This window comes from Dipodomys spectabilis, unplaced genomic scaffold (genome assembly GCF_019054845.1).
Source record: "Dipodomys spectabilis isolate Male_0828 unplaced genomic scaffold, ASM1905484v1 ptg000098l, whole genome shotgun sequence".
Taxonomy (NCBI): Eukaryota; Metazoa; Chordata; class Mammalia; order Rodentia; family Heteromyidae; genus Dipodomys; species Dipodomys spectabilis.
Genome location: NW_024870775.1, coordinates 8,058,557 through 8,075,629, shown reverse-complemented (window position 1 = coordinate 8,075,629; position 17,073 = coordinate 8,058,557). Strand labels below are relative to the sequence as shown.

The 17,073-nt window shown below is 46.4% G+C and overlaps 1 protein-coding gene across 4 annotated transcripts in view; it reads right to left on the bottom strand.

Annotated features, from left to right (window-relative positions):
• Positions 1–17,073, bottom strand: part of Baiap2l1 (BAR/IMD domain containing adaptor protein 2 like 1) — a 75,852-nt gene that overhangs the window by 43,091 nt on the left and 15,688 nt on the right. For all 4 annotated transcript variants that reach the window (XM_042686902.1, XM_042686901.1, XM_042686903.1 and 1 more), the window contains exon 2: positions 4,317–4,392. In XM_042686902.1, the coding sequence (XP_042542836.1) occupies positions 4,317–4,392 (76 nt within the window). The remainder of the gene's footprint in view (positions 1–4,316; positions 4,393–17,073) is intronic.

Sequence of the window (17,073 nt, the reverse complement as noted above, 5' to 3'; positions counted from 1 at the left end):
ATGCAAGGCAAGTGCTCTACCACTGAGCCACCTTCCCAGCCCCTCTTGTTTCTTTCTTCCTCTCTTTCCTTCTTTCTTTTGGTAGTTAATTGGAGATAAGGATCTCAAGGATTTTTCCTGCCTGGGGTGGCCTGGAACCACCATCCTTAGATCTCAGTCTCCTAAGTAACTAAGATTACAGGTGTGAGCCACCGGCACCTGTTGGGAGTATTTTTTCACTATACTATATGCTTGGTTCTAATTATCCTAAAAAATTACCTTACCTCTCAGGCCGATTGAAGATATTTTGGCCAAGTGGCATATTTGTTGTGAAACCAGGGTGCTGGGCTGTAAAATAGCCTGGTGACTGGGGAACTGGAAGCAGTGAGCGTGAAAAGAAGGAAGCGGATGACAAGCAAGCTTTTCACTAAGACCTGGCTGTGTAGAAACAACACCTATTTATGTGTCTAGCTCACAGGCTGGTTTCATACCCAGAAACCATGGGGTCTCAGAACTAAAAGGGCCTCTGCTCCTGTCTCTTCCTTTTCCCAAAGACTAGCAAGGCTGCCCTGCTCAAGATTATGAGCAGGTTCTTCTTCTTTTTTTTTTTTTTTTTTTGCCAGTCATGGCAAAAACTCATGGCTTGAACTCAGGGCATTATCCCTGAGTTTCTTTTGCTCAAGGCTAGCTGGAGCTGCAGTGCCACTTGCGGCTTTTTCTATTTATGTGGTACTGAGGAATCAAACCCAGGGCTTCTTGTATGCTAGGCAAGCATTCTACCACTAAGCCACATTCCCAGCCCGAACAGGTTCTTAAAGAAGGATTTAAAAGGAAACACAGAAGAGCGGCACGGATCTGATGTTTATGGCAAAACAAAAGCATTTATGGTGGTAACTTACATAGCTTGTAGTGTATGTACATAAATTTAGGAAATGTTATGGTCTGCTACACTGATGTTTTATATGAGCAGGAGAGGCTTAAAGTATAAAGATGAAGCCAATTATTTAATCTCCCCCCATAGTGTGAAGGCAGTGTTTGGTTATCAGCCCCTGGGGCTGATGGGGGAAGGTAAGATATCCTGAGGTCATCCACAAGGTCCCTGGGAGACAGAGGCAGTACACCCAGCACTGACTTAGGTCCTTCTGTTCCCTCAGTTCTAAATCACACTGCTTTTCGACTCTGGTCTCCTGCTAAAAAAACAAGGTGTGCAGCCAGCAAACTGTCAAGTTAATCTATGCATTTTAGAAGGAAGACTTGAAGCTGGAAAGTGTGGATCAACTGAAAAGCAAATTAGTGGGAGGATGGCATGCAGGACTGCGCAATAACTAAATGGAAATTCTGGTTTGCCTTCACACATGACATTGAAATCACTAGGGAAAGGTTGACTTGGATTTAAAACTGTCTCAGCCTGATAAAAATCTTTGGTTTTTAGGATAAAGTTGAATAAACTTAGAAACCATGTAACATGCTATAATCCTAGGTACTCAGGAGGCTGAGATCTGAGAATCATGGTTCAAAGCCAACTTGGGCAAAAAAAATCCATGAGACTCTTTCCAATAGACCAGGAAAATGTTGGACTCGAGGTATGGCTGAAGTGATAGAGCATCAGCCATGAATGAAAAAACCAAGTGAGAGTACAAGGCTTAAGAGTTCAAGCCCCAATACCAGCGCGCACACACACACACACACACACACATGCATACACATACATGCTGGCACTGGTGGCTCACACCTGTCATCCTAGCTACTCAAGAAGCTGAGGTCAGAAGATCGTGGTTCAAAGCCACCCCAGGCAAGAAAGTCGGTGAGACTCTTATCTCCAATTAACCACCAGAAAACTGGAAGTGGCACTGTGGCTTGAAGTAGTAGAGCATCCTTCCTCCCCTCACTGGCCTCCTCCATGGCCTACCCTCCTCTCCACATGGTCCCCAGCCCCAGCCCCTGCTCAGTCTCCCTGGCAGCCTACCCTTCTCTCCACACAGCCCCAGCCGGAACCCCAGCACAGCCACTGCTCTGGAGAAGACAATCTCAGGTCCTGGCGGCATCACAGGTGCCACAGTGAGCGGCTGGCTGAGAGCTGGAGGCAGCATAGGTCTCTCTGATCAGTGTCTTTCACTTCACTTACTCATGTATTAATTGTATTAATTTAGTATTTAATTTTTGGATCTTGTAAGTATCTTCTTATTAAGCCTTTGGAGAATAGCTGGTAGAAATATACTCCTAAAATTCGGGGGAAAAAAAAAAGTAGTAGAGCACTAGCCTTGAGCAAAAAAGAGCTCAGAGACGGTGCCCAGGCCTTGAGTTCAAGCCCCATGACTGACCCTTCCCCCAAAGAAAAACCCCAACAAACAAAGAACAAAATAACAGGTTCATAATTCTGTCCCCCTTTCTGAACATATTAAGAGTTTTTGTTTCTTACTGCTTTAGGAATGAAGGATAATTACTTCACTAGTACAAATTAATCTACATTTGTACCCCTACCAGATTAATTTTTTTTTCCAAATGCAGTTTCACTAGGTCACTGTACCCCTCAAAAGTCCGCAGTGTGGGCTGGGAAGGTGGCTCAGTGGTAGAGGGCTTGCCTTGCATGCCTGAGGCCCTGGGTTCGACTCCTCAGCACCACATAAGCAAAAGGGGAAAAAAAAAAAGCTGGAAGTGGCGCTGTGGCTCAAGTGGTAGAGCGCTAGCCTTGAGCTGAAGAGCTGAGGGACAGCGCCCAGGCCCAGAGTTCAGGCCTCACAATTGAACCAAAAGAAAAAAGTCCCAGTGTCTCCTGCTGGCGTGGGACAGGTCTACCAGACAGGCCCTCCTCCCTAGAGGAATGGCCCTCATGGAGCTGCGCCTCTGGAATTCCCAGTCTGCGCAACACTGATGGGGTCCTGGCCATGGCCATTGCCCTGGCCAGTGTGGCAGAAAGCATGTTCCCACAGGCTTGATGAGAACTCGGCATTGGGGCTTGCATTCTTGGGACCGCCTGACACATGGGGGGGGGGGGGCCAGTGTGTGGCCTCCTTGCAGGGGGTCAGTGTCACAGAGAGTACATGTCTGGCCTGGGGTCCAGGCCAGCTATGCAAAGGTGAGACTCAGGAGGAAAGAAGTATTTGGCCTACTAGGGGAAACAGAAATGGCTGTCCTAGGTCACCAGACTGGAGGCTCGCTTGCTGGGTTCCACATTCACACACATCAGCACTGATCCATCCCATCAGCATCTATCTCCCTATGGCCTGTGGGGCTCACCATCTGTTAGCCAGCCTGCCCCAGTCCACACCAGCCTCTGCTGCTGGGATGCCTGTGACCCTGGTCTTCACATGGCTCTGTTATGCCTGACACTCCACTCTAGAATCTAGCTTTGACTACACATCTGGCTGACATCCCTGTTCTTACCCAGGGCTTTATAATGTAGCTAGCTACATTTCTCTGTGGACTCAGCAAAACTACAAACAAGTGCCTATGCGGGGCTCAGGAAGACTCAAGAACAGGATTGTCTCTGCAGGGTACAAAGGTAAGAAGAGCCTTCTGGGTGAGCCTTAGCTTCCTTGTAGCTCATGCTGCACATCACAGTGATTTCCTTCCCAGGGACAGCTGTGGACATGCAAGGACTTTGTGGCCTTGTGACTGCCCAAGCAGCCAGGGAGAGCCAGGTTGAACCAAGGAGAACCAGCTTCACATTCTAGCCTTGCTCTTGAAGGGCAGAAGGTACCCAGTACAGACACACAAGTAGAAAACATGTTCATGGCAAGGACATAAGAGGACAATTTTGAGTCAAAAAGCTAGCTGGGAACTGGTGGCTCACGCCTGTAATCCTAGCTACTCAGGAGGTTGAGATCTGAGGATCGTGGTTCAAAGCCAGCCCGGGCAGGAAAGACCGAGACTCCTATCTCCAATAAACCACTAGAAAACTGGAAGTGACGCTATAGCTCAAGTAGTAGAGCACTCACCTTGAGCTGAAGAGCTGAGGGATAGCACCCAGGCCCAGAGTTCAAACCCCACAACCGACCCAAAAAAAAAAAAAAAAAAGCAGTATCTATCGTTATAGCAGCCTATCATCCAATTCACACATTTCACACCCACCAATAGCACCAACCCTTGCAAAGTTCTTTGGATCATGCCTGTAATCTTAGTTACTCAAGAGGCTGAGATCTGAGGATCTCAGTTTGAAGTCAGCTCAGGCAGGAAAGCCTGTGATATTCTTATCTCCAATAAATCACTAGAAAACCAGAAGTGGCACTGTGGCTCAAAGTGGTAGAGTGCTAGACTTGAGCAGAAGATCAGAGACAGTACCCAGGCCCCAAGTTCAAGCCCCACCACCAGTCATCGATTTGGATGAACAGACTTACCATTAACAGCTTTTTCATAATTTTTTCCTAGGTTGATTAAATTTCGTAGTCCAGGATTGAACTGCTCCATAACATTCTGACAAACATACAAAACAAAATTATTAATAAATAATAGAACACACAATCTTGAGTGATTAACTGTGATTAACTTCACAGTCCCCAAAGTCATGAATCTGGACCAGCACCATTTCCTGACCTCATGGTCCAGTTGTATGGAACCCTGGAAGCCCTCAGTTCCCAAAGGTGGCCTAGAACTTACCATAAACAGAGTAGGCAACATACACTCACATCCCTGAGGCCCCCAGGGGCTGTGACCTCAGAGGCTGAGGCACCCTCTTGGGTATAAGTGGATTGGTAATGGTTTTGTTCTCCATGTTAGCAAATGGATGCTGGTGGCTCACACCTGTAATCCTACTAAGGAGGCTGAGACCTGAGGATTTCAGTTCAAAGCCAAGTTTAGCAGGAAAGGCTATGAGACTCTTATCTCCAATTAAATACCCAAAAGCTGGAAACAGAGATATGGCTCAAGTGGTAGAGTATCAATCTGACTTGAGTGAAAAAGCTCAGGGACAGCACCCAGTCCTTGAGTTCAAGCCCCAGCACCGGCACAAAAGAGGAAAAAAAAGAAAAAGAAAAAAAAAAGGAAAGGAGGGGCTGGGAAGTTGGCTCAGTGGTAGAGTGCTTGCCTTGCATGCATGAGGCCCTGGGTTCGATTCCTTAGCATCACATAAGCAGAAAAAAAAAAAGCCGGAAGTGGCACTGTGGCTCAAGTGGTAAAGCACTAGCCTTGAGCTGAAGGGACAGCGCCCAGGCCCAGAGTTCAGGCCCCACGACCGGACCCAAAAAAAAAAAAAGGAAAAGAAACAAGAGACATGACCCTGGACCTCATTATAATATGACTCATTATAATATGATGACTTGCTTCACTATATGACCTGAACTTCATTATATTATAATCAGGGGAAATGGACGATTGACCCAGTGACTAGAAACTTCTTAGAGATTTCGATTTTATTCTTCCTGACTTCAAGACTGACAACATGATGACTGTACGTCTCGGTGCTGTCTCTGAAGTAATGAGCCACTCAGTACTAATCACTGGCCGGCTCCAGTCTCCCCACCTCCTCCAGCCCACTGCACATCCTGTCTGTCGGTGACGAGGTGTAAGAATGAGAGTACCCAGCATGCCAGGGGGCAAGCACCTCACCCTCAGATCCAGGTTCTCATTAGCGCTGGGAGTGGATGGGATCCAGGCACCCAGGAGAAACCACCTCTCCCCACCCTGCACACTCCCAACAATGCTTTCAATTAAGCTCTTTTGTTTAGTATCTAGTGTTTCTGATCTTTCTGTTTGGAGAAGTAACTTACTGGCTTCAAGAGGACGTAGTTCTCTGCCCCGCCTCGTTTTGCCCTCCCTCAGTCCTTCCTATAGAACTAAATGGCCATTTTCAGCGACATCATCCACCTTGCCTTTGTAAATACTAGTGGCTACAATGGGAGGAAGGGACTTTCTTGGTTTAAAAGGCCTTTGTGTTTGTCCTGGGATTAATATTGTCTCCTTGGCTCCTCTGCTTCCTTTTCTATGTACCTGCCTTAAATCCTTCCTGCTGTCAGAGCTGTCGGAGCACCCACCCCCACCAGTCCTTGGACCCAGAACTGCTAGCTAAGCTCCCGTACCCCCTACTAGCCTGCTCCGGAGACTCTGGTCCTCTTGCTCCATGTGGCCCCATGTGGCCAGACTGTCCCCAGTCTACCAGGCTGTTGTCCCTGCATCTCCCTCCGGCTGCTTGTGGCCGGAGCTCAGTAGTCAGATCTATGTCAACAACTTCCTTCCTTTCGGCTGCAGACCAGTCTCCAAAACACATTTAAGAATGATCATGAAGCCAGGCTCTGGTGGCTCATGTATGTAATCCTAGCTACTCAGGAGGCTGAGATCTGAGGATCAGAGCTTGGAGTCAACACAGGCAGGGAAGTTTGTGAGACTCTCTCTAATTAACCCCCAGAGAATCAGAAGTGGCTCTGAGGCTTAAAGCACTCTTGCTAGCCTTGAGCAAAAAAGCTCAGAGACAGAGCCCGACATCACACACAACTGCTTTCCTCAGAATTGCCCAGACACAGTTCTGCTGTCTCTAGCATCCAGGGTAGTTAAGAAATCAATTGTCATTTCTTCTGTAGGTGACTTTTCCCTTTAAGGCTTATTGCCAGGCTCAGACCTGTAATCCTGGCTACTCAAGTGACTGAGATCTGAGATCTGTTCATGGTTCAAAACCAGCCCAGGAGGGAAAGTTCATGAGACTCTTATCCCTAATAAACTACTCAGAAGTTGAGCTGTGACTTAAGTGACAGAGTGCTAGCCTTGAGCAAAAGCTGAGGGACAGGTTCCAGGTCCTGAGTTCAATACCTAGGACCAGCGTGCACAAGCATGGCTTATTTCTGGAAACCATCTTTTTTTATCTCTGTCTTGTAAAATTGACCTTTGGGTCACCTCACTATGGGTACTTTTTCCATTAATTTGACTGGACACTTGGAGGATCCTAGGCAAGTGGAAAGTTAGGTCATTCCTGTTTTATTTCTTGTCTCTACTCTTTCCAGAACTCTGGAATTTTCACATCCTGGATTTATCACTCACTGTCCATTTTCATTAAGAATATTTTATTAACATGTACTAATTATACAAGGGGGTTTTATGGCACTATCATTGTTCATTTTCTGTCTTTATGTTCTATATTGCTGGCAGATATTCTCCACTTTACATTCCAATTCTGTTATTTTTTTTTAAGCTTTTGATGTCACAATTTTTGTTTCTTTCCCCTTTCCCTTCTTTTTTTTTGTGCCATTTTCAGGGTGAATTTAGGGTCTTACTCACTTGGTTTTCTGGCTCAAGGCAGGTACTCTACCACTTGAACCACACCTCTAGTTCTGACTTTTTGCTGGTTATTTAAAGTTAAGGGTTTTTTAGATTTGTCTGTCTGGAATGGCTCTGAATCTCGATCCTAAGATCTCAGCCTTGTGAGTGGTTAAGATTATAGGTATGAACCACTGGTGGCTAACCGACAGTTTGAATTTCTACAAAGTGCTTTAAAAGTTTCTTTTTTCTATTTGTTTCTGGTGACAAGGAAGTTTGAACTTAGAGCCTTGTGTTTGCAAGGCAGGTGCTCTACCCCTTTTATTTATGCTAGGTCAACATAGATCATGATTCTCCTATTTATACTTTATAGGTAGCTGGGATGACAGGATACAGTATGCACAGCTTCTATTAGTTGAGATGGGGTTTCTATAACTTTTTGCTTGGGTTGGCTCACTCAAACAGAGAGATTCTTCCTGATCTTGGGCTCCTGTGTAGCTGGGATTATAGGCATGAGTTCTATGTCTGGCTCTCAACTTCCTATTCTTGATGAAGGCAGAATCTTCTTTTATCTGAATACATGCAGATTGTTGGAGTTTTATTCCATTTTCTCATTTAATATCCCTTTGTGTTCTATGCTAAAGACTGTCTTCATGTTTTTGGTAGCTGATAGGTCCTTTTTAGCAGAGAAGGCCTTAAGCACGGCAGGAAGCTATGGTATCATGTGGCTGCATGAAATAGCAAGTCAGCTGTGAGGCCAGCCAAAGATGGCAGTCTGGGCCACTGGGTTTTCCCTAACATCCCATCCCTGGGTGGGGTGGTGGGGTGGTGGGGTGGTGGGGGTGGGAGAGACATCAGGGGATCAGGACTTCCTGTCAGGAATGGGGCTAAGGAACTCCTAGGATGCTCAGCTGATTTTCATCCAATTCTAAGTGTTGCTCAGAACTGTGAGTGGCTCCAGGCTCAGGGTTCCTCACCCATCCTGAGATCCAATCCGTGGTCTGCAGTGCTGCAGCCAGTGGCGAGGGGTAGGAGGAGCCAGGAAGCCCAGGGAGCAGCACACTCCATTCCACCTCCCTCAGGCCTGGTCCTCAGCCACTGGGGCTTTGCTTTGGTTTCCAACTCATTTGTCATCATTTCAGTGCATTCTTAGAGGAGGAAAAGAAGAGCAGGGGTGCTGAATCAGCCTGCCTAATTGGATGTCCACTCACCGCACATTATAGGGGCAGGCGTGGGTCTCAAGCTGATGTGTAACAGGTGGCCCAGATGCCCATGCCAGCCTCCACCTCTGCCCCTCTGAAGGCGGCCACTACTGCGCCCTTTAGCCACATCTGCTTTCTGCCATCTCTCCTCAATTCTTTTAGATTTTATTTTAAAATAGTTTAAGACTCCTAAGGAGATATAAAACAATACAGAGTGTCTAGCTCCTAGCTACGTGTCTCTGTATTCTCAGAGATCTTTTTCTGTAAATCACAGTGTACACTTGGAATTCCCAGAAATGGACATTGGAACAACACTATTAACTAAAGACGTTATTTGCCTCTTACCAGTTCTTCTATCAACTGTGATCCACCGACCTCTGCCACCTGAGTAGCTGGGATTACAGGTATGCTCCACCATACCCATACCCAGCCTCACTTAGTTATTCTGGAAGTGGGGATGGAGAGGGAAATTATTGCTATAAAATTTTAACGAATGTGTGGATTTGTGCAACCATCTTGTCAACTGTAATAGAGGCCTGATCCATGGACACAAGACTCTTTTGTGTAGCCTTTTCTAGTTACATCCTCCCACACCTATCCTGACCTCCAGGGAGCCTCAGCTCTAATTCTGTTACTGGAAAATTCTTGGATAAATGGAGCCACACACTATGTGACTTTTTGTGAGTGGCTTCTCATTTAGCATGATGCCCTTAAGATAGATCCAATCTAGTGGCTGTGTCCACAGCAGATTCCCTCTTTTACCAGCAGCAGCCCATGAAAAGATGTATCACAGTTTGCTTATCAATTTGTGTGAAGAACATTTGAGTTGTTTCCAGTTATGTGTTCTTGGGTAAAATTCCCAGTTCAATGGGTATAGGTTTTAACCTTAAAAGAAATGGCCAGGATTCATTTCCAGAGCGGCCATACTATTTTACATTCTTATCAGCAGCCTAGGGAAAATCTAACAGCTTCATTAGAAAATGATCCCTAAATTAAAGGTAAACCTATTTTAAGCCCGGCACTGGTGATTCACGCCTGTAATCCTAACTATTCAGAAGGCTGAGACCTGAGGATTGCAGTTTGAAGCCAGCCCCAGGCAGAAAAGTCCCGGTGAGACTCTTAGCTTCAATTAACCACTCCAAAACCAGAAGTGGCGCTGTGGCTCCAAGTAGTAGAACACTAGCCTTAGGCACAAAAAGGCCTAGGGACAGTGCCCAGGCTCTGAGTTCAAGCCCCACAACAATAATAATAATAAAGTCCTGCAATAGCCCTAGCACTGGTGGCTCACACCTGGTCCTAGCTATTACAGAGGCTGAGATAGAGAGGTTTGAGGTTTGAAGCCAGACTGGGCAAAAAAGCTCCTGAGACCCCCTTGTGAACTGACAGATGGGCGAGGTTGTGGATGCCTATCATCTAAGCAGCTATAGGAAGAGGCAGATCACAGTCCAGATGAGCTAGGGCAGAAAATGAGACCTTATCTTAAAAATAACCAGTTCAAAAAAGGGCTGGAGGCATTGCTGAGTAGAACAGTGCATTCTTGCCATGTTGTTATGTGCCTGAGCCTATATGGGAAAATGAAAGGATAAAAAAGCAAGGCAGAGCTGACCCTGCCCTGGGGCAGACAAGCAGTCACTAATATCTGAAGATACCAGGGATCCCAGACAGTTAAAAATCAAGGTTAAGTAACACCTGAGCACTACAATTCACTCCAGAGAAAAAAGACAAGAGATTTTGAGCATGCCAACAATACGCATAGGCCACATCTTTGTTGTGTAGGCTTAGCTAAAGAGATTCTGGCTCCTAACAGTGGAAACTCCAACTCTATGCTGGCCTGTGGCCATTAATGTAGCTGCTTTAGCTAGATCACATGTTGTTTCTAAATCCAGGAGCAGAAAGGGGCTGCTGCCTCTGTACTGGGTAACTGAGAAGTCACAGTGGCTGCTTTGTGCATTGCCTAGCCCACATCTAGGGGTGAGGACAGTTGTGTCCCATGCTAGTCTGGGGCCAGGGCACCTGAACGGTTCCACAGCCCACTACAGTCACCAGCTACAACCTCTACATTCCTGCTACATTTGGTGGGAAGAATTTAAAAGGATAGGAAGGTATAAAAGTGAGCCTATTACTTCCTTAAAGCAAGAAAATAACCAAGCTTAGTATGCTTTCCAGTGCCTGCCTAGCAGGGAGGGTAAGTTGCCAAACCAGTTTTAGGCAGAATGTTTTCTTCCATCCAGAGAAATTGGAAGGCGATGGAGAGAAAAGAAAATTAGAGGTCTTCAATTGGCCATATAACCTTTCCACTTATGCCACATCTGATGGACTGGAAGAGGAGTTTGTTCTATCACAACAGCTTAGCAGTAGCAAGCTAGTGGCCAGCTACTAGAAATCAGCTGTTCAAAGCTGGGCCCTGGTGGCTCACGCCTGTAATCCTAGCTACTCAAGAGGCCAAGATCTTGGGATAGAGGCTAAGATCTAAGGATAGAAGTGTGAAACTAGCCCAGACAGAAAAGTCTGTGAGACTCCATCTCCAACGAATGTGCAAAATGCTGGGTTTGGCTGGCTCAAGTGCTAGAAGACTTGCTGTGAGCAAGCAAGCTGAGCAAGAGCGCTTGAGGTCCTGAGTTCAAGCCTTGTGTTACACATACACACACACAAAGACAAGGAAAAAAAAAAAGAAGAGGAGGAGGGGGAAAAAGAAAGAGAAAGGAAAGAAGAGAGAAACAAAATGAAGAGAAAAAAGGGGGGGGGAGGTTGTAACAAGGGTTAACTAGATATGATTTTTCCTGGTAGGAAATCTTTCTTCCTCCTTCCTTGTGTGCAGCTGGGAGCAACTGTCTCTGCCCCACCTTTGTCTACACCTGGCTTCCTCCTCTGAGCAATGTGTGGCCACACATTGCTCACACAATCATGGATGCATAGAGCACAAACTGGCAAAGGAAAACTGAGTAACTGGGATAGTTTTTTTTTTTTTTTTGGGGGGGGGTCCGGTCGTGGGGCCTGAACTCTGGGCCTGGGCACTATCCCTCAGCTCTTCAGCTCAAGGCTAGTGCTCTACCACTTGAGCCACAGCGCCACTTCCAGCTTTTTTTTTTCCTGCTTATGTGGTGCTGAGGAATTGAACCCAGGGCCTCATGCATGCAAAGCAAGCGCTTTACCACTGAACCACCTTCCCAGCCCCCCCCCCTTTTTTTTAAAGTATTTACTTAGATCAGAAATATTCATACACGGCATGAGTGTAGTGGATCATGCCTGTAATCCTAGCTATTTGGGAGGTGGAGACTGAGAGGATCTATTGCAGACAATAAACTGGCATGGTGGTACATGACTATCATTCCAACTGCATGGAAAGTATAAGTGGAAAGATCACTGCCTAGGCAAAACTGTAAGACCCTATCAGAAAAATAAATGCAAAAAGGGTGGGAGGTGTGGCTCAATGTGGAAGAATGCCTGCCTAGCTAGCTAGCACCAGACCACCCTGAGTTCAAACCTCAAACTTCAGTACTGCTGGAAAACACAAACAAAACACCCATCCAAATTTGCAAACGTTTACACTTCCTATTGGATAAGAACAGTTTTGGTTCCCACCAGTCTGGGCTTCCTTTTACACTAGCAGTCACACTGTATTACACAGCCATCTGTATCATAACATCATGTGTAATAGGCCTGCTGTGGGACGCCCACGCGCTCTAGACCCTTGGCTAAATGGACAGGCCTCAGTCTCTTCTTCTATAAATGATAATGAGGGGCCTGAGGGCTGAACTTGGTCATCTAACCTACTGAGCACCTACTCAGATTCTGATCGGATCTGGAGACGGAGCCCAGGGCCCTGCCCTTGTTAAACATTCCAATAGACACTGAGCTTAGCCCCACCCCTCAACACATCTTACCAGCTCTCAGCAGCACTAGACATTTAGCATACCCCAGACCGACTGTAATCAAAAGCTCAAAAATCTTAGTCTTTTTTCTTTTCTTTTCTTTTTTTTTTGGTTGGTCGTGGGGCTTTGAACTCTGGGCCTAGGGGCTGTCCCTCAGCTCTTCAGCTCAAGGCAAGCACTCTACCACTTGAGCCACAGCACCACTTCTGGTTTTCTGGTTAATTGGAGATAAGAGTCTCACGGGGCTGGGAAGGTGGCTCAGTGGTAGAGCACTTGCCTTGCATGCATGAGGCCCTGGGTTCAATACCCCAGCGCCACGTAAGCAAAAAAGAAAAAAGCCGGAAGTGGCGCTGTGGCTCAAGTGGTAGAGCGCTAGCCTTGAGCTGAAGAGCTGAGGGACAGCGCCCAGGCCCAGAGTTCAGGCTCCACGACCGGACCCCCCCCCCCCAAAAAAAAAAAAGTCTCACAGACTTTCCTCAGATCTCAGCCTCCAGAGTAGCTAGGAATCCTAGGAATGAGCCACCAGCATCCAGCTGAAAATCTTAGTCACTCTTCAAACAGATGATTGCTCCTATTTACCAGGACATTCTATGGACACCTCCATTTCCTCTCTTCAGCAGTTGGCTGTCTAGAGAAGCACAGCATAGCCAGCAGAGAACACTGAAGGCACTTACTGGTGTTATTCAATGGAGAGCCTTTTCCTTTTTTCCCCTCCATTGGATGCTTTTTGGTCAATCCTGAGACTTGAACTCTGGGCCTGGGCACTGTCCCAGAGCTATTCTACCACTTGAGCCACAGTGCCATTTCCAGTTTTCTGATGGTTAATTTGAGATAAGAGTCTCATAGACTTTCCTGCCCTGGCTGGCTTTGAACCATAATCCTCAGATCTGAGCCTCCTGAACAGCTAGGATTACAGGGGTGAGCCACCTGCACCTGGCTGGAGATACATTTTAACATGTATGGAGAGCCATGTTCCTGGCTTGGAGCCCAGCATTTTACAAGGATCTTCCCATTTGATCCTAACACCGCGGTTATCATTATCCTGGTTTTACAGATGAGCTGCCAAAACTGAGATGTCCTATTTCAAAACCTTGCTCAAAGTCCTGTGGCCAGAGGCAGAGCTTGGCCCACGCACCCACGAGGTCTCCAGGTTCACCTTCCTCACCTTTCCACTAGCCCCAGGCCAGGAGAGTTCTTTTAAATGCATTGTGAAGTAAGAGGAAGGATTGGCCCATGGCTCAGGTAATAGAGCCCCAGCCTAGCAAGGGAGAGGCTCAGAGTTCAAACCCCAATATTGCCAAAACAAAAGTAAGATGCCAGAGGACTGGACTATTTTGGTGAGAAATTATGGTCATTTCTATCCATTTTCTTCTAATCTTCCCTTCCATTCTTACAGGAATATCATTAACCTCCCCACCACCCCAGTAGCTTCACTACACAGACCCCTTCTGAGCAGGCAGCCATTTCCCACTCTCTCCTTTTCTTTTCATTAAAAGAGAGAGAAAGAGCCAGGCACCAATGGCTTATGCCTATAATCCTAGTAGGAGGCTGAGATCTAAGTATCAAGGTTCAAACCCAGGAGGCTGAGATCTAAGTATCAACGTTCAAACCCAACTCCGCCAGGAAAGACAACCATCAAAACACTGCAAGTGGAACTGTGGTTCAAGTGGTAGAGCTCTAGCCCTGAGCAAAAAGTTCAGGGACAATGGCCAGGCCTGGAGTTCAAACCCCAGGACTGAGACAAAAATAAAAATTAAAAAAGCTACCTGTAGTGCCCCTGATAAGACAGACCACTAATGCTTTCATGCCACCTCCCTTGGCAAGGTACTGAAAGGTGCACCAACTTCACTCCCTGCAATCCCCTGGGGGTGGGGGCTGCCAACAGGAGCTAGGGCTAACAACTTCCTAACATATTTCAGGCTTTGATTCATACATGTGTTTAGTCAGGATTGATGGGCTGAGAATATGCTGAAATGACAAAAAGATGCCAATAGTATCATCTAATGATCTCACTCGAATGTTATTTTATTCAGCATTATACTTTGGAGATCTATCCAGGACATCCACTGGGACACTTGGTATATGGGGTTCACTGTGACTAAGCTGCACCACCCACTCAGTTCACTAGCCCTAACAGAGTTACTGCTGTGGAAGGGCCTTCCACACACGATCAAAGGAAGTTAGTTTTTGGGTTTGTTTCTTTTCCGGTCTTGGGGCTTGAACTCTGGGCCTGAATGTTGTTCCTCAGCTCTTCAGCTCAAGGCTAACACTATCACTTGAGCCACTGAGCCACTTCTGGTTTTCTGAGTGGTTTATTGGAGATACGAGTCTCACAGACTTTTGTGCCCGGGCTGGCTTTGAACCTCGATCCTCAGATCTCAGCCTCCTGAGTAGCTAGGATTACAGGCAAGAACCACCAGCACCTGGTAGTATCTTTTTTATTAGCACATATTAATTATAGAGAAATTTCACTGTGACATTTTTCATATATATGATGCATTTGGTCAAATTCACTCCTCTTCTGATTGCTCCCTACTCAAAACAACTATAACAGCCCCCCTCTCTTTTTTGGTGATACTGGAGAATTGAACTCAGGGCCTTTGAGCTTGTTCAGCAGGCACTCTACCACTTGAGGCACACCTCCAGTCCTTTTTCGTATTGGTTATTCTCAAGGTAGGATCTGCTTTATGCCTGAGTCAGCCTGGCTACGATCATTCCTCATCTGTGCTCTGATTTCACTGGGCATGACAGCTGTAAGGCATTGCACTGACCACTGGTTGAGAGGGAATCTTGTGAACTTTTTTGCCTGTGCTAGCCCTGAACTTCCATTCCCCTAGTCTCTACCTTTTAGGCCTGAGCCATTGCACTCAGCTCACTATTCTATTTTTCATAAACATACAAAAAATATTTTGATCATACTCACCCTTGCCCTTTTCCCTTTCCATCTGCCTTTCCCCCTTCCCACAGATCTCTGAAATCTCCATTTCTTTATTTTTAGATCTATGGTTTTTGGTCATTCTTTTTTTATTTTTAGGCCTACATCTGCATATGAAAGAGACCATGTGACATTTGTCTTACTTTGCAGTAGGGCTTATTCTGCTTGACATTGCAATCTCCAGTTGCATCCATTTTCCTGCAAACAACCTGAGCCAGGCCCCTGGGCTGATGTTCCCCACTGCCAGGGCTCTGGAGACCTCCAGCTCCAGCTCTGGCTCTGGCCACAAGGCTCTGGTACTGGACATCCAGTCCACCTGGGGTCAGCTCCAAACCTCTGGGAGACCTTCCTTCTCTCTCCCTGTCAATTGCTCACTGTGTCCTTAGAGTCTGTTTCTTCCAAGTGCTTATTATTACTTCATGTGCTGCTGCCTGTCTGCCTGCCTGTCTGCCTGTCTCCAAGGTCCTGAGTTCAACCCCCACTGCATCCGAGCAGGAGGACAGAGCCTGGACCATCTAATGCCCTCTAGGCACCTGTGCCGCAGACACCTGTGCAGTGTAGCACACTGGCCCTCCAGTTCCACGGGTGTATACACAAGGACCCAGTGGGCCAATTAGCCGTGAAAAGCCAGTATGAGATAATAGGGCCAGGTTTGCAAACCTCATTAGCTCAAAGCAGTAGTTCCATCCAGGAGCTGCAAGGCACTGCCCTCTTACTAAGGAAGGCATAATGGGCTTACAAAAGATGATCACAATTTATATATTATATATATATATATGTAAATGCAAGTCTATCTCTCATTTACACTCTCTCTCTCTCTCTCTCTTGTCCCCCCCCTTCTCTTTTGCTGGTCCTAAGGCTTGAACTCAGGGTCTGGCACTGTCTCTGAGCTTCTTTTAGACTAGCACTCTACCACTTGAGCCACATGCCACTTTCAGCTTTTTCTGTGACTAATTAGAGATAAGAGTCTCACAGACTTTCCTGCCCAGGCTGGTTTTGAACTGTGATCCTCATATCTCAGCCTTCTTCCTGCATAGTTAGAATTACAGGCATGAGCCACTAGTGCCCAGCTCATAAAAGTTGTGTTTTTTTTTCTCCAGTGTTACAGTTTTATTGATTCTTTTTCAGTTTCAATAGTGTAGGACAGCACAATTTAGTGACCACCATTACTAAGCTCTGCCCACTTCTATAAACAGCAGTCACAAAATTGGCCACCAGGCTTTAGACACACACATGTATGCATATACACACATAAGATTTTGCATGGGCTGGGAAGTTGGCTCAGTGGTAGAGCGCTTGCCTTGCATGCCTGAGGCCCTGGGTTCGATTCCTCAGCACCACATAAGCAAAAAGGAAAAAGCCAGAAGTGGCGCTGTGGCTCAAGTGGTAGAGCGCTAGCCTTGAGCTGAAGAGCTGAGGGACAGCACTCAGGCCCAGAGTTAAGGCCCCACGACTAGACCCAAAAAAAAAAAAAAAAGATTTTGCATAATCCTACATAAAAATAATATTATACTCATACAACTTTTTTTTTTTTTGTCGGTTATGGGGCTTGAATTCTGGGCCTAGACACTGTTCCTCAGCTCTTCAGCTCAAGGCGAACGCTCACCTGAGTCACAGCGCCACTTCCAGTTTTCTGGTGGTTTATTGGAGATAAAAGTCTCACGGGCTTTCCTGACCAGGCTGGCTTTGAACCATGATCCTCAGATCTCAGCTTCTTTAGTAGATAGGATTACAGGTGTGTGCCACTGGTGCCCGGTGACAACTTTTTTTTAAATAACAACAAAAAAAAATATGACAAAAGCACTTGATGCCCCTAAACATGCAGGTATGGCCACAATTGTGTGTCTGCCTGGTGTGGGGTGCACAGGTCAGCCAGTGAGCACAGGTCCCCCGGTCCCAAACA